Source organism: Neolamprologus multifasciatus, chromosome 9 (assembly GCF_963576455.1).
Source record: "Neolamprologus multifasciatus chromosome 9, fNeoMul1.2, whole genome shotgun sequence".
Taxonomy (NCBI): Eukaryota; Metazoa; Chordata; class Actinopteri; order Cichliformes; family Cichlidae; genus Neolamprologus; species Neolamprologus multifasciatus.
The window spans coordinates 695,298-715,691 of record NC_140447.1 but is presented as its reverse complement, the minus strand read 5'-3'; the positions used below and the strand labels follow the sequence as shown (position 1 = coordinate 715,691).

General features: G+C 40.7%; 1 protein-coding gene and 1 long non-coding RNA gene across 3 annotated transcripts in view; both read left to right on the top strand.

The window, feature by feature from the left end:
- Nucleotides 1-19,429, top strand: part of stk17a (serine/threonine kinase 17a) — a 38,342-nt gene extending 18,913 nt beyond the window's left edge. For both annotated transcript variants that reach the window (XM_085173345.1, XM_085173344.1), the window contains 5 exons: nucleotides 14,738-14,885; nucleotides 15,609-15,735; nucleotides 15,826-15,874; nucleotides 16,439-16,618; nucleotides 17,559-19,429. In XM_085173345.1, the coding sequence (XP_085029471.1) occupies nucleotides 14,738-14,885; nucleotides 15,609-15,735; nucleotides 15,826-15,874; nucleotides 16,439-16,618; nucleotides 17,559-17,931 (877 nt within the window). In that variant the 3' untranslated portion in view covers nucleotides 17,932-19,429. The remainder of the gene's footprint in view (nucleotides 1-14,737; nucleotides 14,886-15,608; nucleotides 15,736-15,825; nucleotides 15,875-16,438; nucleotides 16,619-17,558) is intronic.
- LOC146510738 (uncharacterized) lies at nucleotides 7-13,774 on the top strand. Its single transcript, XR_014876230.1, has 2 exons — nucleotides 7-12,653; nucleotides 12,706-13,774. It is a non-coding gene; the product is annotated as an uncharacterized LOC146510738 (long non-coding RNA).
- Nucleotides 19,430-20,394: the final 965 nt, after the last annotated feature.

The window sequence follows — 20,394 nt, the reverse complement described above, 5'->3', positions numbered from 1 at the left end:
GTGAGTGTCAAAAATTCAAGGTTGAAACCTTTCCTTTCATGTTGTTTAGAAATGGAGACCTACTGGGAAACACCAGCAGACATACTGCAAAGGAACAGAATGGCAATTCAAAATTGCAAAAACATAAAGGGGCAAAAATTGCTTTTTCAAATTGTTTTTGGCGCAAAGTTAGCAAACGTTTTAGGATAAATACAGTACATCCAGTTTTTATCCCGGTAAAATGAATTAATGAAAATTTAGATAATGCTCCACAGTAATGGTGTAGTAAGTGCCCAGAAGCATTTCACAGTGGCTATCAAGTGGCGACACTTGCTTGACACCATATTAACCATAGACTGTTTATAAAGATTTATAATCCAAAGTAAACTTGTAATCAGTGTTAACTATATTAAGGTTACTGGCAGTTATTGTGGAGAATAAATCTTATGAAAATGTTGCTATAAAGATCTCTTTCAGGGTCTTTTAAGCTTTTTTTAGTCTTAAAAATCACCACTTATTCAAAAAACTAGTGCTTCTCAAAATATCTTGAAAAAGTAAATTACATTTTAAATTATTTACATCAAAATGATAATCTCAGGAAATCCACTATCTCACATTGTTAGAATATTTAAGATTTAATGAAAAAGGATTTACGATCCGGAAATATCCATCGTTTGAAAAGAGTTTTTAGGTAAGTTGTAGTCTATTTCCACACTCCAAACTTGGCTGGACCTTCTTTACCATTAATTTTAGTTTCAGCAGTGTGACATGTTTTTGTAGCAGCATTCATCTCATCTGTATTTTTGGGCCAGGGATTTCTCCTCTTCTACTTGACAGTAGTGATGGGATTTCCGGCTCTTTTTAGAGATCCGGCTCTTTCGGCTCGGCTCACTAAAAAGAGCCGGCTCTTTCGGCTCCGAACCGGCTCTTCAGGTTGTTTTGTTGCTTTAATTATTTAATCATTAACAATAATATAAAATTATGCAGAAAAGGAATTACTAATGTAAAAAAAAGTGGTTTTATTTATATATGTTTATATATGGCCCCTAGAGACAAAGCACGTACAAACTCTAAAGCATATACAAACTCCAAAAAGCACGTACAAACTCCAAAACACATTTCTAGCGTTAACTGAACTTCCAAAACAGAGCTAACCAGATCACTTAAATTACACAATTGAAAGCATGTGCGTATTGTTTGTGTATTTATAGCCAAGCACTCATATTTATTCAAATAATTTAAAAATAAAATTCATTTACCTGTTATTACCACACACCAAATCCGGTTGTTGATACTTCCTGGCTTGTGTAGCCACTAGGTAACAAACGCTCAGCACTGCACCCTAGCATCCTGGAGCACTTCTGTTGTCTTTTGTACGTGATTCTGAGTTTGTACGTGCTTCTTAGTTTTTACGTGTTTTGGAGTTTGTACGTGCTTCTGAGTTTTTACGTGTTTTGGAGTTTGTACGTGCTTCTGAGTTTTTACGTGTTTTGGAGTTTGTACATGCTTCGGGGTTTGTAAGTGCATCTGAGTTTTTACGCGTTTTGGAGTTTTTACGTGTTTTGGAGTTTGTACGTGCTTTGTCTCTAAGGGCCACCATAAATATACTTTATTTATTCACTCCACATAAAATGTAATAAATAAATCATATAATACAAAGAACAACTATTTACATTTTAAACTTTTAACTATTTAAATTTTCAGCTTTTTCCTTTTAAATAAATTTAACGTGAAACAACACAAAACACTGCAAACCACAACACAATTAAATATATATTAAAATATTAAAACAAAAAGAAGATGCACATTCTCTGTCATATGGGCCTGCATGATTTCTGAATCCTTTATCATCTGCAACTGAAAATAGTGGATGATTACTATACCTTTCTAATGTGACGTTGTTGTCCCTTGCTCTCTTTCTCTCTGGCTCTGTTCCTGTGCTACTGCAAGTGTAACTTACGCCCCTCCCCCCTCTGCCCAGCGCAAGGTACAGGCCGCGCGTGCGGAGTTTAGCGGAAAAAAGGGCGAGAGAGAGGGTGAGAGAAAGAGAAAAAAAAAACAAAAAAAAACTCACGGCTCCCAATAAGGAGCCGGCTCGCGTCGTTCACTTCAAAGAGTCGGCTCTAAGAGCCATTTCGTTCGCGAACGACCCATCACTACTTGACAGTGCCCCTTAGATTCTCTGTGGCGCTTAGGTCAGGACACAGTGAACCAACAATCACCCACACTAGCAGATTACATGACACCCCATATCACCACAGACTACAGAAACGTCACGTGATTTCCAAATGAAATATATTTACTTCCATCTGAAACGAGGACTTTGGGCTGATATTGTCTCTGATTCAAGAGTGACTTGATATTAGGAATGTGACAGTCGTAGCTCCTTTCCTCAAGACATCTGTATGCGGTGGCTTTCACCCCAACCTCAAATATCTGCTCAGTTTATCAAGACACCACATATTTTCAAAAGCGCTCTGACGTTTTCGAAGAAGTCTGTTACCCACCAGCTTGATAGCTAGCCGGGGTTCAAGGCTCACTAGAGCCGGTGAGAACACCGGACCCCCGGCAAATCGTTTTCAAACCCACCGCCGTCTTTCGCTACTCAGGTTAAACATGATATATAAGTCACTTAGATAACTTAAAAATGCTATTGTTTGGCTTTTTTCAGTGTTTTATTTGTTTCTGAGTAAATCGGTTTGGCTGAGATTTAAGTTATAGTTTTTACACAGCTGAATAAACGTCAAGCAGACAACTGATTAAACAGAACTGTGCAAGTCTGCAAATTTCATTAAAATGAAATAAACTATCATGTCTTTATTTTTAGTTAGCACATACCTTAAACGCTTAAAGCTGTAAGCTAATGATAGTTATATAAAAGCAGAGATGCATGCTGGTGCAATAAGCGTTTTACATGATCTGATTAGTCGACTAATTGCAAAAATAATCGATGACTAGTCGACTATCAAAGTAATCGTTTGTGGCAGCCCTGTTGACAATCCTCTCTATGATGCAGTCATTCCTGTTGCTTGTGAGCCCTGTCCTACAACAAGTTTTAAGTTTCCAATCATTTTCATCAATGATCATTTGTCGCTTAAGCACCTTGTGAAGTGTGTCACTGAACTTCATCTCCCATGGTTGCAGTTACTTGTACTGAACTGAATTTATACTGTTTGAGTAGTAATTTCCTCACACTCAAAATAAAATACTGTAACGATGAGAGAAAACTGATTTCCAATTTTTAAAAATGAAATTCATTTTAAAAATGTCATTTTTTTAAATGAAAGTTTAGTTTTTCAAGCTTTTCTTTTATAAATATTTTAGATGCACTAATATTTGTATTATTTTGAATGATCACGTTGCCATGGAATAGTAGACTTATGGACTCAGTGTAACAAAAGTCTGTACATAGTGGGGTTAAACAGAGGGGTATTCTGGGGCTTTCTGGTCCTACAAAGCTTCAGGCCAAACTTTAATGCTTCAGCAAACACTAGCTATTCTAACAATGTGCTCTGCTTTTTTCTTACGTATACACACACACACCATTTGCATTATAGGATATGGATTTGGTTTCCTCTGTCTTCTGGTGAGGAGGACAGACAGACAGCAGTAACAGAGACAAACGGAAAGACAGCTCAGTCTGAGCCAGCGTGGCATTATTACACATAAATGGGAAACTGTAATTTAGGCTGCAGTAGCTGCATGAGTTGTTGATCTCATCTCACTGGTCACGTTTGGGTATGCTTGACCTGGTTCTAACTCTGTGTGTGTGTGTGTGTCAGTTCATGACATGCCAGGCTGATCAAGGTCTCTCTCACTTCCAATCTCTTAGTCTATCCTTGTCTCTATCCCTGCCAATGCCATATTGGATTTTGCCTGCATGCCAGACCATAGTGAATCCCCCCCTCACCCATCCCAACACACATGCACACACACATGCATACTCACAGACGCACAGAATGTGTGTTTAACCAGTTGAGAGCAAACTGCTAGATTAGATGGTATTGACACATTCTGGATCAGCTGTCATGTGTACACAGAACCTCTGACAGTGCTGAGGATTGTACTCGTATTTTCACTGCACAGACAGAGTGGCACATGCCAATTATCCCAATTGTTAGGAAGTCCAAGTGAGTCTTCAAGCTTTTAAGAATAATTAGGAATCCCACATATGAGGTCACCTCTTGTGTTATTTTTCTTCTCTTGTGTAGTTCTCTTAACCAAATGTGTCATTTCTTGAAAACTATACTTTGTTGGGAAGGTTTAGTCTGCTCAGCCTTCCCAACAAGGACAAGAATCCACTGCTGTGATGACAAGGAGAGAAGGGTTGAAACTGAAGACTGATTCCTCCCTTGGTCTCGTACTGAGCTACTGTATCATAGTATTTATACGATGAAGTCGCTACGTGGTACACATGCATGTGTCCTGTGCTACATGGCTAAAAAGATACAATTCAAACCAACAGTTGAAGAGAATTCATTTAATATTTAAGTGACACATAAATATTAGACTTTGTTATTTATTGAGGATAATGGTCTATTAATAAATGTCAAAGTATGCAGACATTTAGGATTACCAGTTAATTTGAAGGTGAAATCCGATGCGGGTTTTGATTTAAAGTGGTGTTCTCCCATTATGTTTTTCTCCACAGATATTTAATACACGGTCATGGTTTCACAGCCAGCAGTATTTTTTTGTCCAGGCCTTAGAATATTTGCATCATGTCTTTGACATCTAAGCAGTAATGACACATTTCTGACCAAAACTCATTGCATTTAAAGCATTTTTGGTGCCTAATTTGTCAATAGCTGAAGAAATGTAATGTCATGTCCACATCCTGGGCCTCATATTTCACTCTGTCTGTGAGAGATGAGTGTGTGTTCTGCCAGTGCTTCACAGATTATAGTGTTTTGCAGGATTATGTGCTGTCAGCAGCACATGCCATACAGTGCAATCTGTCCAGTTAAGAAGATCCCATAAGTTCGTTTTTTTAAGTGCTCTAGTAAGCCCACCTCAGTCTGTAATCCCAGTCCCAGCATATAAAGGCTAATCACAGAATTAAGTGCCGTCCTGAATGCGGACACATCTCTCACACACACAGACCAAACCATACTGCACTTTGACTGGTGTTATATGAAAGTAACAGTAGATGTATAAGTATAACGATACGAGAAATGTTTGTGTCTGCCAGTCTGTCTGTCTCTTTGTTCATTCGTGTGTTTAGGAATGCAGTATTTCTATCTAGCTTATAATCAGTGTTGGATCAGGTGACCCTGATTCTGCTCTAGGCTCAGGCTGCCCTTGTTTTACTCTGATTTGTTTATATGCCATGATTGCATGTTATTAACTCGTCTACACCCGCCTTTAGTTTGAGTTTTGTCCTGTTAGCTGTTCTTCATCTCTCCGTTTTGTCTTTTATTTCTTTTCACCCCTTGAAGTGGTGGTGGCCAATGACAGTTTCTGCTGGATTACTCTTCTTGTTTAAAAGGAAGTTGTTCTTCCCCTTGCTTGTTTGCTCAAAGAAGATTGTAGAATAGCATCCATATCTTCTATTTTAAATTCTGTTGAATAGAAGGAGCTACTAAATTCATAATAAAACTACAGACAAGGAAATCTAGGCCCATGTTGCTGCTATTCGGTCTGTACTGTCCCCCATTCTTTTCGTTATCCTTTTTCTATGGGAGGGCAATAGAGCAGAATGCTTCCATTCTTCCTGACATGGGATGTTGACAACACAGTCTTTCCTTTTTTTTCTCCCCATCTTTTATTTGGCCAGCAGCTGACAGATATTTCGGGCAGTGGGGCAAATGGTGATGGAGGATTGAAGGATAGAGGGAGGAGGGGGCAAATAGTCTACGAATGAGGGTCATAGAAATCTATTCATGACATTGCAGAGGGTGGGGAGTGAGAGAGAAAAGGGGGAATAACACCGAGACATGAATAGTGTAAATGCGACAGAGAATCATTAACCAGAGACAGGACAGTTACCCACAGAGAGTGAATGAGAGCAATAAAGAGCTCCATGTGCTCGCTGCTGGCTGAGCTCCAACTGGGAGTTCATTATGTATTGAGCCGCACGAGTGCACGTGACCAGTCCAAGTATGGCTCCTCGCCCAGTCGTACTGAAAAAAATGAATACATACTGGTTTATAAAGTGGTTTGATCCTGTAAAGATCATATCCTCTGAGGATCATCATAATATCATCATCATATTATCATATTAAACTACTTTCACTGTGTCAGAGGAAGGGTGGATCACAGATACATCATCACAAATATATTTAAAAAGAAGTGAATAGTTTCCCACAACCAGTGATCAATATATTTGTATTGAACAGTGGTCAAACAGGAAGAATTAGAGAGCTGGTTTACTGAGTAGAATAAATTAAAGTGACAAAGTGCAGGCGATCTACTAAAGTGTGCCAGTTTCTGAACAGCAGCGCAATTTAGGAGGTTGCTGACAGCGCAAGTAGTCGAGCTGCAACATGCACGCAGCTTGGTAGTTGTAATCTGACCAAAATATTATAACATTTCTATGTGAACATGACAATCAACATGCATTAGATGGATGTTCACCCGGTGAGGCTCACTGATGTGTTTAACAGTTTTAAGTCAACAGTAGAACTCTGCAGCTTAAATTTGGTTTGATGATGTGATATTTTTAATATTATAATATATTTTTAATGAAGTAACACATTTTCTCATTATTTATGTCATGCTGCTGTTGGGTACGGTCATTTCTTTTTGTTTAAATAGAAGACTGTTTAACTTAAATGTCAAACTCATTGGGGTTTTATACAAATGACATATGTGTGTCAAAGGCTGAACAAAGCCTGTAGGAGTTTAATTAGTGATGTCAGGTCACAGACATGTAGGCAAATTATTGAGCTTCTATTTTCCACCAATAAATGGAGCCTTTAGGATGTGGGGAACTCCGGGTTTCTGGACATGAATATTTTATGAAGGGTCACTTTGCTCCATTCATTTGCACTCGGTCTGACTGTATTGTTCCCCTTCTATCTGTCACACACAGTGGGGTTAGATTATAAAGTGTCCACAGGTGTGAATGTTAGTGTGAATAATTCTGTCTTTCTGTGTTAGCTCCAGGTCTGATTGGCGACCTGTCCTGTATGTACCCTGCCTCTCACCCTTTAGTGACTCCCTTATACTCATAAAAGAAAATCCAGGACTTTCATGTCTTAAGTTAATGCATTCTGCAGATAACAAGCAGAGACCCTTCTCGTTGTTCCTGTGTTTCTCTCTGCATTTAGCCAGTCTGGTTTATCTGAAGCAGGTGAGATTTTTTCTTTTTCCTTTCAACAAATCATCTGAAGTTGATGGTAACGGATGGCCGACCAAAGTTAAATTGATTCAGTCCCACAGGACTGTGCTGACATTAATTACATTAGCAACTCATTAATCAAATTCAAACTGCCCTCCAGCCTCTGGGTCAACCTGACATCTCACAGGGTCTACTGTAAGGCTGTCAGTAACTGTGTGTTCCTGTCTAGCTATCTTTGTGAGGACTGAAATCTGCATTCTACTATACTTGTGAGAACCAACAGTCACTTGTGAGGACACACTCACCGGTCCTCACAAATTTGAAGCCTTTTTGAGGCTCAAAATGTGGTTTTAGTGTCAGGGTTACAATTAGGTCATGGTTAGGTTTAGGGTAAGGGCTATGGTTAGGTATTCATTTTTAATGGTTAGGGTTAGGGACTAGGGAAACCATTATGTCATTGAAGGTCCTCACTAAGATAGCTGTGTGTGTGTGTGGCTGGGGATTTTGGAAGTGTGGATCGCTTGTTTAGTGAGACTTCTCTGTCTCTTAAGTTGATTGGGTTACTTCTGTTGAAGAAGCCAGGCAGCCTGTTATGAAAGTCTTATCAGTATTTGCTGGATTAAGTGTCACAGTTTAACTCCTCAGATCTTGATTCCTCTGCATGTTGAAGTTACACTGTAACTCCCACATGTGTAAATCCGCACATCACCACTGTTTGTTGTTTGGGGGCGTTGGAGATGGGGTCTGTATTAGTGATGGGATTTCCGGCTCTTTTTAGAGAGCCGGCTCTTTCGGCTCCCAACCGGCTCTTCAGGTTGTTTTGTTGCTTTAATTAATTTATTATCAAAAACAATATAAAATTATGCACAAAAGGAATTACTAATGTAAAAAAAAAAACTGTGGTTTTATTTATATATGTTTATATATAAATATATGTGGTGGCCCCTAGAGACAAAACACGTACAAACGTTAACTGAACTTCAAAGCAGAGCTACCTAGATCACTTAAATTACACAATTGAAAGCATGTGTGTATTGTTTGTGTATTTATACACAAGCGCTCATATACATTCAAATAATTTAAAAAAATGTTTATTTACCTGTTACACACCAAATCTGGTCGTTGGTACTTCCTGGCTTGTGTAGTCACTAGGTAACAAAAGATCAGCACTGGGCCCTGCATCCTGGAGCACTTCTGTTGTGCTTTGGAGTTTGTACGTGCTTTGTCTGTAGGGGCCACTGTAAATATACTTTTATTTATTTACTCCACATAAAACGTAATAAATAAATCATATAATACAAACCCAACTATTTACATTCCAACTTTTAAACAAATTTAAAGTGAAACAACACAAAACACTGCAAACCACAACACAATTAAATATAAATATGAAAATAAAAAGAAGATGCACATTCTCTGTCATATGGACCTGCATGAATAAACTTTCTGAATCCTTTATCGTCTGCAACTGAAAATAGTTGTGGATGATTACTATACCTTTCTAATGTGACGTTGTTGTCCCTGGCTCTTTCTCTCTCTCTCCCTCCCGCTCTGTTCTTGTGCTACTGCGAGCGTAACTACCCCCCCCCCCCCCCTTCCCAGCGCAAAGCACAAGGCTCGCGTGCGGAGTGAAGCGGGGGAAAAACTGCGAGAGTGGGTGAGAGAAAGGGGGAGAAAAAAAACAAAGCCACGGCTCGTGTCGTTCACTTCAAAGAGTCGGCTCTAAGAGCCGTTTTGTTCGCGACCGACACATCACTAGTCTTGTATGAAGTAGGTATTTAATAAAATGAACATGTAACGCTACATGTATGAAGACTAATTCACAGCTACTCTAAATATCTGTTAGATTGAACACTATCTTTGAAGTTTGAGTTTTTAGGACAAGTTTAGCACCATCTTGTGGCAGTGCACAATGTGACACCAGGGGGTTTGGATGGTTGGTTGCTGCTTATTGACTTACATTATTTTATGTTAGCTAAGTGACAGAAATGATAACTTAGTGGAAAACAAGTCGGTCACTTCTCCACTGTCTTTGGCTGCAGCAATGAGTTTTTTTGTTAAAACCAAGGATATACTGTTCAAGTTGTTTTTCGTTGCTGGCTAGCTGCACTGAAATGTAAAAATCCAGCTGTTACCCATAATGTGAGTGTTTGTAGAGGACTTTATAAATGAGGACAGTTTGAGGAGTGCTTGAGGTGCTGATTCACTGGACCGACAAGATCAGGTCAGACATTTGTTTCCTCCTCAGGTCAGGTGGACAGACCGAGTGGTGTAATCAGGTGGTGTCAACAAGATGTGAGGAGCACTGTTTTATTCAGTAAAATCTAAACAGTTTACAACGTAAAAGGAGCCAGATATTAATAATAAGTAATGACTAAATGCGGGGGGGGGGGGGGGGGGGGGGTTCTTTGCTTGTGTGAGGCTTTCCTGTGGCGCTCCTGCAATACAAATGTAATGAGGTCAACTGCAAAGATAATTGATTTACTAAAGCTATACACGAGAGGCACAGTGTCAGTTCTGCGTCTCACATGTTTTGCATGGATGTGTATTTTTATTATTTTATTTTTTATGTGGACATCCCGTTTTGGGTTGTCTACAGCAGCGGTCTCCAACCTTTTTTGCGCCACGGACCGGTTTATGCCCGACAATATTTTCATGGACCGGCCTTTAAGGTGTCGCGGATAAATACAACAAAATAAAACTAGTACCGGTACCATAAAAAAGAAGATTTATTCATAACACACGTGAAAAGACCCAGGAAAACAGAGGTAACGATAAAAACAATAACAAAATAACGCTGAAAACTGATAAAAACCCTGAAAACTAAACATTTCACACCTGAGCCTCAACTCTCGCGGCCTGGTACCAAATGACTCACGGACCGGTACTGGTCCGAGGCCCAGGGGTTGGGGACCGCTGGTCTAGACCACAATACCAAATTTTGCTGATATCGTCTCCTCAGAAACGACATCAAGTAAAAAGACAAATCTTTGTTTTCACATTCATCAGGTCCCAATCAGCCCAAATAGCAAAGACAAATTAAAAATGCATGCCATGAAAGAGTCGTTCTTCTGCATGTTTAGAGCAGGTTTCTGCGTAGTAAGGAATGTTTTGTGTTCTTCTACTCATCGAACAGGTCAGCTGTCGAACACAGACTTCAGGTTTACAGGTTCGATTTTTAACAGTCTGCTATATCTACTCTACACACATGCATCAGAGCAGCATTTGGGTTTCACTGCCCAAGGATGGAGTAACTAGGGATCGAACAACCACCCTTCTAATTACTGCACCTCCTGAGCTAGAGTGGCCCTTATTGAAAATCGTATTGTTTTCTTCTTCAGCCTCTTGTTATTTATTTTTTCTTCCATTTTGTCCTCATACACAAACACCTGTAAAACCTCCTCTTACACTGTACTATTTTTCTTAGGACATCACTGGCTCCCTCGCGCTCCCCTGCATGTGTTCACTTTCGAGCCACTTGCTTGCGCTGCTCTTGGCAGGTGATTATTGAAGTGAACTAACTGCATCTTTGTACATAAAGTGGATACTGTTAGGTCACTCAAAGAACTTTCCATTCTCATGGGCCCATTATGGGATGATACTGATACTAAATCCTGAGTTGCCCCTGATGTGTGCGTGTGTGTGTGTTTCAGATGAAAGTGCTATGGTATGGATAAATACACTGTATGCATGTTGGAGTCTAATTGGGTGAATGATACTTTTAGTAGAAAGTGTTACTCTTCTTCATTGTCCTCCAGGGTCAAATGACCTGGATACACCTGCAGTGTATTAAGTCTGGTGTATCAGACTTCTCACAGCAGAGCAGCTGTGTGGCACCACACTGCATTCATATCTGTCTGATCCTCTGAGAAATGAGGTTTCTCTCAAACGTTTGAATGCACCTGCAGTTGTTAACCAGGTGCGTGGCCAACAGTTTAACACTGAACATTCCCTCTGAGTTGGCCTAGTTATTAATCGTTAATTTTTCATTTCCGGTGCTCTATTTTTTTCTGGCACTTTCTCCAGTCACACACTGCTTTCTGCACAAAGTTATTTATGAAGACACTGATGTTTAAGCTGCATCACTGCCTTCATAAAACAGGGGGCTATTGGCCTTTGTCACTTAAGTGAGATCTGTGGGGTTTTGTGATTCAAACTGGGGGAGAAATAATTAAAATATCTAATTAAATAATTAAAAATCTTATATATGTCCTTATGGTTGTGGAGGTGAAACGGATATTAGAGTTTCATTATGTAGGCTCTGCGTTATCCATGTTTGATTGATAAACCAAAAAATGCAATATTCATTCAATACCAAGAATGACTTTTGGATTACACATTAATTTGCAACAGTATAAATATGACGCACAACTTTAACGAGATTATAGTATTAAACAGTTGATCACAATTATTAATTATGATTAATATCAGCCAACACACAGTTAACATTAGCCCTTTACGTATTAGTGATTACCCAATAGTGACATGACCCAAGGGTAGGAGCTAGCAGCTATGGCTAATAAAATAATAATGTTCATGCGGGAGTTAGGAAGCAAACTTTATCAGGACTGGCCATTTGTAACTGTAGTAAACAGTTAATGAAACAGGAAAACAACATTATTTGTGTCTACAAAGTCTTATGTTTCTTCTAAATTTCCAGATTTAAGCTGAGAAAAGTCTACCAGCAACTAGATAGAATAAAACAGAATAGGGCTTTATTGTCATTTTAAATGTGACATTGTGGGTGCTCCACACCAACTGCAGGAATAAAATATAAAATAAAATATAAATAAATAAATATAAATCATAAGACAGTAGGAATAAATAGAATATATATACAAACAAGGAGTCTGGAGGTGTGGGATCAGATTGAGCTGAGGCGCCGATCAGAGGGCAGCAGGTCAAACAACACCACCACCTCAAACACTGTGATGGCCCCTTGAAATATATAGCAGTGAAATATGCAGCCAGATCAGCAGAAGCACAGCGCTACCTCAGACAACCTAAAACTGTTGTTTTGGTTCTTTTGTTTCTTTGTATTACATCAAAGAATCTTTAAACATCTGACACATATGTATTTTCCCCACACTAGATGAAACAACAACAATAGTGTCACTGATGTTATTTTTTTGTATAGATTTGTCACATTTTTAATACCCATGGTGCCCCTTTGCTAAATTATTATTTTTTATCTCCGTTTTTAGTATCACATCTTGAAATGGTCTGTAGCACATTCATTCATTATGCAACCATTTTTCCATGTAATCATTATGAAAAAGATCGTTAACTACATAAAAGAGAAATGAAAAATATACAGAGAATCACCTTACAAAACCTAGAGACACATCTACTGAGTGCCAGACACCTGCCTGATCACCTGCATCAGAATTCTGTACAAAAGTAAGTTTGCAACTTCTTAGTTCACCTTCTGTTATGCAAAGGAGCTGCTGTCAGTGAAATCCTGCAGTTGAAGTTAAAGGGGATTTCTCTGCATGGGATTGCTGTAGCTCAGAAGGTGCAGTAGGTCATCAACTAATTGGAAAGTTGGTGGTTTGATACCTGGCTGTTCCAGTCATGGTAACACCAAGTTGCCCTCCGATGCATCTGTCAGAGTATCAGCGTGTGCAAATGTTAGAACGAAAGCATTTACTTACTTACCCTAATCGTACCCAGCAAGTGCCTCTTCTAACCATCCGCTGTGTGAATGAGGACAAGTTGCATAAGTGCTTTGAGTGCCCAGGTAGAGTAGAAAAGTGCTACTTATGAACCAGTGCGTTTACCATCTGCAGATACTGTTTATTGGCTTTGAAAGTGATGGTTCAGCTGCTTTGATGGGCTGAAACTTGAGACTCCGTCTGCTGTTGATTTCAGTAAATGGATGAGCCACCACCTCCCCTGTCTGTATATTTGCAGATGGGCAGACAATGCTGATGGTGCTCCACTGGAAAGCACAAGTCTGGCTTCAAAGCATGCTGTTTTCTTAGGAAGTGTAAGATTTATTCATTCTTTCTTTAAGCTGATGCCATTTTTCTGTTGCACTCAGCATGATGCCATGATGGAGGGAAAAGCGTAAAGAACAAAACTAGCTTATGTACTGTTCTTGAGACAAAAACACATTTGGTATGACCACACCTCTAGATGTTTTCCCACCGTTGCCAAGCATGGACGGTGTATTTGTGCTCGGTGTGAAAATAATACACAGTAGCTGATGGACCTAGCTACCTGGCTGATTTTAAAAAAACAAAAAGCCAATGCACAAGTGCCTAAATACCTATATGTCCATCTTTTATACTGTTTATTGTAAAAATGACAGAGAGACCACTGCCAGCGCTCTTGGCTACACTTAGAGAGGAAGAGAGGTCAGGGCTGGCAACAATGTATCACAACCTTAGAAACAATGTTAATGGGATGAGATTTGTAGCATTCGTGGAACAATAAAAAATAAAAAACACATTTTTCAGTGTCATGAGCAGATCTTTTAAACTTGAAGCTTCATGATATCCAGTGTTTGTTTGTTTTTTTTAAAAATGGTCTAGGGTAGGTAGACTGGTCTTGGAGACTGGAATCTGTTGGTCAGGTTGAAGTTTGGGAATTTACAAATGAAAAACCAGAATCGCTCTTCTGGAAATGACTTAACCCTTCACTCAGGTCCTGGATCTCAATGTGTGTAGTTATACTGTAGCTGGGCTTCAGCAGTGCCTCACACCTTGGTCAGTGTTCAGACTGGGTTTCCTGTCAGGAACTGTGACATTTGGCGTTGATTAGGACTCAACAGTTCTAACCCAGACTTTTCTTCCCAACGTGCAAACCAAAAACGCAGTCACACAAACCTCTTCCTTCTCCTCTCTGCCTTCCTCTGAGATAAAGCCTAATTCACCAGCACCCTAAGGGGACCCGTTGTCTATTCCTGACTGCCCTCACTTTATATTTTGAGCCGAGTTTATTGAGTTTACATCCGGTCAGAAGAAATTAAAGTTAGATGTAGAGGTTCAGTAAGTTTGATTGTTTGTGTTTTGATTACAACCCTTTTTATTTGTGTGCGACTGAATAAAATAACAAGTTATCACCAGCAGTGTAAATGGCCCCATTCAAGCTCATAATTAGTTTGCTATATTTGGATTTGATGTGCTATTTCTGCCTCCACCTCCAACAAGTCAGAACACAGACAGGTCAGAGAGGGGGTTATTTCTGCTGGGTCTCGTGGGATTCGCCATACAAAGTAATCACGTAGGACAAGCTTCATATTCATTTCGGTCAAATTATGGATGAAACAAGGATACAGTCTGTAGTTTGGGTTTCATATGGGTGCTGCAGTTCCCTCCTACAGCCAACCCCAGAATTACACATGGAAATGTTTGTCTCTCTGAGGGTCTGCAGACCTAATTGGTGTAAGATACTTCGACACTGACACATTACAGAGGGCCAGTCAACAGACTTGCAACTGATCTGTCCCACGTCATGTGTCTTTGGTTGCAGTGCGGCTGGAGGAGAAATTTTCAACCAGTGTGTGTCAGACCAAGAGGATGAGGCCTTCAGTGAGGAAGACGTGAAGAGGCTCATGAGACAGATCCTGGAGGGAGTGGCCTTCCTCCACCTGAACAATGTAGTTCATCTTGACCTAAAGGTTTGTGGACACACTCGTGACTCGCCACCATCTCCTTTACTTTGTGTCACTTGTGTAGTTGATACATTCCCAATCTTGTAAACTAATCCCTGATACATTCTTTGTGTAAACACCCCAACCGGTCGCAACAGATGGCCCCGCCCCTCCCTGAGCCTGGTTCTGCCGGAGGTTTCTTCCTGTTAAAAGGGAGTTTTTCCTTCCCACTGTCGCCAAAGTGCTGCTCATAGGGGGTCATATGATTGTTGGGCTTTTCTCTGTATCTATGAAGCGCCTTGAGGCGACATTTGTTGTGATTTGGCGCTATATAAATAAAATTGAATTGAATTGAATTGAATTAAACATCACCATGACACAAAAAGTCTATATGGGTCTAACAGCAACTGAACGTCTATCTCACGTGGAGGCAGAGGGAAACATCTGTATTTTGAATGACATCTGCCCCAGTGAAATCAGTTTAAAGCACAAATTGAGTATTTCCTGTGTGAAAGTGATGGGCAACATTTGCACAGGCTAAGGTTTGCCTGGGTTATCCCACAACACAGTTCAAACACATAATTATTAGGTCATTGGTATAACTGTGCATGTGATAGAAAGTGCTTGAAGTGCTACTCAGTTGTCACTCTGTAGTAAAATGCTTTGAAGGTCAGCCAGTTGACTCCATGAAACGCACACAAGTTAAGTTTAAAAAGCTGTCTAACGATAACGCATGTGCTGTCCTGTCAGCCTCAGAACATCCTGCTGACGAGCACTTCTCCTCTGGGTGACATTAAGATTGTGGACTTTGGTCTGTCCAGGATGGTCAGCAGCCACCAAGAACTAAGAGAGATTATGGGAACCCCAGAGTATGTTGGTGAGTTGTTGCTCAGCCTTGCTGCTGCCACCTTACAAGAATCGAACACTGGGGTGACTCTAAACAACAACTGTCTGTTCGTCTTTCCAGCTCCTGAGATTCTGAATTATGAGCCAATAAGCACAGCAACAGACATGTGGTAAGGAAAGTCCTGTACTGGTATACTCAGATAAATTTCATGTGGAACAAAAGGTTTTGAAAACTTGTATTTGATGAATTTTGCTAATTATCTATCGCAGCAGTCGCACACAAACAGACATCTCAATACAATTTCCTCAGCTTTCTTTCCAATATGAGCTTCATTTAAGTAGAACTTTTAACTTTGTTGCCCCCTGCTGGCAGCATGGGTGATTTTCAGGCAATGTGCTTGTCTTCAGCAGTCTTAAAATACATATAAATATGTTTATCACAAAAAACATCAGCGTCTTTTACAAAGTCTCAAAAGGCTTGAATCATACAAACACTGAGACACACATCAGTGTTTGTGAATGCCGTCCATCAGTTTTTGCTGCATGTGCGTCGTATCGTTGGACTGTTAACTACGAGAGTACCAACAAAACTGAAGCTGAGATCCCAGATGTGAACTTTGATTGTTCACCTTTCTTGCTTTGTTGTCATAGAAACAGTATTCCTTGTTTTAAGTGTTGCATTTGATCGCAACATTTGACTCGAAGCCTGAATATTTTGCTTTCTGTGTGTTTAGGAGTGTTGGTGTGCTGGCATACGTGATGCTCACAGGAATCTCTCCATTCCTGGGCGAAGACAAGCAGGAGACGTTTCTCAACATTTCCCAGCTCAGTGTGAGCTACAGTGACGAGGAGCTTCAGCAGCTGGACCCAGCTGCTCTGTCCTTCATCCAGATGCTGCTCCGCAAACACCCACAGTCAGTCACAGAAACAACACAGTTCACTCTAATGTGGCCTCAGAATGTGGTATCATTTTTGCCTTTGTGTATTTCTCTTATCTTTGGAGTTTAATCAGCATTTTTATAACATTTGACCTGCTATGACCAGTTTAAGATAAATGGCTGACTGCCGCTGAAACAGAGTATGACATGTTTTGATGCATGCTCAATCATCCAGGTAAGTAAATCTCCAAAACTTGATTCTGTTCATCTGGACGTAGCGTTTGTGGGAGAAACGTTTCGTTACTCATCCAGGTGACGTCTTCAGTCTCAGCTGACTGCAGGTTTCAATCTTATAAACAGGACATTTGCATAATGACTGAAACCAGCCCACTGAAGGAACAATGGGCTGTGAGGTCAGTTCCTTAATCTTAATTATGCAAATTCTCATGACCATTGATCAACAACCACTGACCAAAACCCACTGATCAATTTTCCTTTTCACGTAAATGGCCTCCTTGACTCCGCCCTCAAACCAGCGTTCCTCCCTGTCCAGGATGTTACATCCTCATCATTGAGAGACTGTCCACTGGCCTGTAGGTGTAAATAGACTGCAGAGTCCTGGCCTGACGAGGTAGCTCTTCTGTGTTGTGCCATCCGCTTCACCAGAGGTTGTTTGGTTTACCTGATGTATAAATCATGGCAATCCTCCTGCACTTAACAGCGTACACAACAATACTCTGTTTGTGTTGGGGGACCCGATCTTTAGGGGTGGACCTTTTTTTTTCTTTTTCAGTCATTATGCAAATGTACTGTTTGTAAGATTGGGGAAACCTGCAGTCAGCTGAGACTGAAGAAGTCACCTGGATGAGTGATGAAACGTTTCTCCCACAAACGCTACGTCCAGATGAACAGAATCAACTTTTGGTGGGTATGACATGGATAACTGTTTCACGTGTGGGTCTGTGTTTGTATCCAGGGAGCGGGCCACAGCCGAGCACTGTCTCACACATCCGTGGCTTCAGCCCACTGAGCCTCAGGACAAGCAGACAGTGGAGGAGATCCTCTCTGTGGAGGAAGAGCCCAGCTCCACCAGCAGCTCCACCAGCAGCCCCGAACCTCCCACAAGTACGAGCTCAGCTGAGGAAGAGGATGCAGGGGAAGTTCACGGCCCGCTGACAGAGGAGCTGATAGTCATGGCAGCCTACACCCTGGGTCAGTGCCGTCAGTCCTCCGCCTCCATCGTGGAGGAGGCGGCCCTGACTGCTGAGCAGAAAGCCATTTCCAAACGCTTCAAGTTCGAGGAGCCCTTCAGTGCCCTGCAGGAGGTCCCTGGAGAGTTCATCTACTGACCATCACACGCACCAGCAATCTCACTGAGGACAACTTAGTGCTGTCACATTACCACACAAACCCTCTTAAATATATACTGTAAGTATATAATCAGATACAGTCTCTTATTTCAACTGTTGGAACTTTTTAAGAACCTGCAAAGCCAACTTCGCTTTACCCTCCTCCTCCTCAACACCTCCTAAAGTAACTACTGTAGCTTGATGTTGCATTTTATTTGGTTTGCTGTTGTAATGACTGACAGAGTGTAGCGGCAGCATGACACACTGTTTGCTCCCATTTGATACCAAAAGAGAGACCTCCGCCTCAGTGTGTTTGAGCAGAACTCAGATTCTGGGAATGGGAGCTGTAAAAGCTGTCAAAGACCAGCACAGACACGTACATGCAGACCTGTACACAAACATTTCCAGCACTGATTGAAACTGAAAGTTCATTTTTGGCTTAAGATGACAGAACACTGATTGCCAGGCCTGTTTTGTAGGTCTGGATCACAAACGGGGCATAAACACGAGAGAAAAGCTACAGAACAGCTTTTTTATTGTTATTTAGTTAAGTGCAATTTAAAGAACTACTTGCATAATAAAGGAAAAATATAAAATGCTGGTGCTACGCTTCTAAATTATTTCTAAATGCAGCCATTATTGTTCCTGCTCTCTTATTAATATGACTAATAAAAGTCCTCGTACGCTTGCAGCTGGCTCTCTAGAAGTAATGCAGTGTAGTTTATATATCTGGATTCAAACAGAGTTTCCGTGTGAGCATCAGACAAGAAGAAGACACGAGCAGTGTGCAAGTGCTGTGGTCCTTCCTCTTAGGCCCCCTGTGAGCCAATGGGGTTTGAGTACGAGTGCCACTGTATGACTCTGCAAGCTTTATTTATTTCACCTTAGCTCTCAGATAAAGATTACTCAAACATATGATCTCTGGTTTCTATTTCTGCTCATTTTATTAATATTTAAGATTTTTAATTTGATGCCAGCAAAATATTTCAGAAAAGTTGGAGCACGCACAGTGACTGACAGGAAATGTGTCGCACCCTCAGAGCAGCCTGGACTCATGACCTCAGCAGGAGGGTGGTGGCTAAATAAAGTTGCCAACGATCAAATCTCTGTGGGCATGTTTGCATTTCACTGAGCCTCCTGTGTGTATTTGTATTTAGTGCCATGCACAGAGAACGATGGTCTCACTTCTTGCTGTTTTTCATGGTTGTTATTGTCAGCAGTAGTATTTCTGTATAATGTTACAAATATTACTGAGACTTTTTTCAAAAATTTGTGTTAGTGTAAAACAATATGATTTAAAGACCCACGTCACATAGAAAACCTTCCTTTTAGAAAACAGACTGGTCTCCTCAGGGTTCAGTCCTTCCTGATGTGGACACAGATCATTTCCAGCTTGGACATGGAAGCAATGAACTCTCCAGGCTTCAATTGGGTCTGTCCTGTAAATGTAATGTCTGTGAAATTATAAGCTAAACAGATTTGTACATGAATGTGCTGTGCTGTAAATAAACACTGCAAACGTGCTGAAAGTTGTCTTATTTACTGATTAAACCAATAAGTGTTCTGTGGAGAGTGCTCTTTAGTTTTTGCACTGTATTTTAAAAGCTTGTGGAAATGCAAAGATCCAGATAAAATGCTCTGTGCTCCAAATTGAATTTTATTTATACAGCGCCAAATCACAACAACAGTCGCCTCAAGGCGCTTTATATTGTAAGGTAGACCCTACAATAATACATACTGGGAAAAACCCAACAATCTCATGAGCCAATATGAGCAAGCACTTTGGCGACAGTGGGAAGGAAAAACTCCCTTTTAACAGGAAGAAAGCTCCAGCAGAACCAGGCTCAGGGAGGGGCGGGGCCATCTGCTGCGACCGGTTGGGGTGAGAGAAGGAAGACAGGATAAAGACATGCTGTGGAAGAGAGACAGAGGTTAATAACAAGTATGATTCAGTACAGACAGGTGAGTGAACAAGAAGTACTCGATGCATTGAGTCAGAAGATAATCCAGCCAATCAGAGCATAGACTGTACTGCATATACAAGACAAAAGCGACAGCATTATACTCGCCCAGTTAGAAGTGGGTGTGTGGCCCACAACTGCAGCTGTGACTGTCACGGGTCCACTTTCTATTGGCCAGATGTTTGTTTTGTGACGCTGGAGCAAATGTCTGATTGGCAATGGTTTTGTTTTTCACCATAATGATCCCAAATAGTAAAAGCATACTTGATTAAAACGCACACACAATGAAAGACGGCGAGCCATGGAGAGGCCTCCCACACCCCAGAACTCAACACTGTTGAAGCAGTGTGCTATTTGTCAGCAAAAGCAGAAGTAAGCATGTGTGTCATGAATTATGCGCAGCAATGTTCAAATGTGTATAAGCTGTTGAATGACTTCTCCCATCATCTTGATGCAGAATTCTCATTTTCATGTCTTGAGCTGGAGCATTTCCCCCAACTGC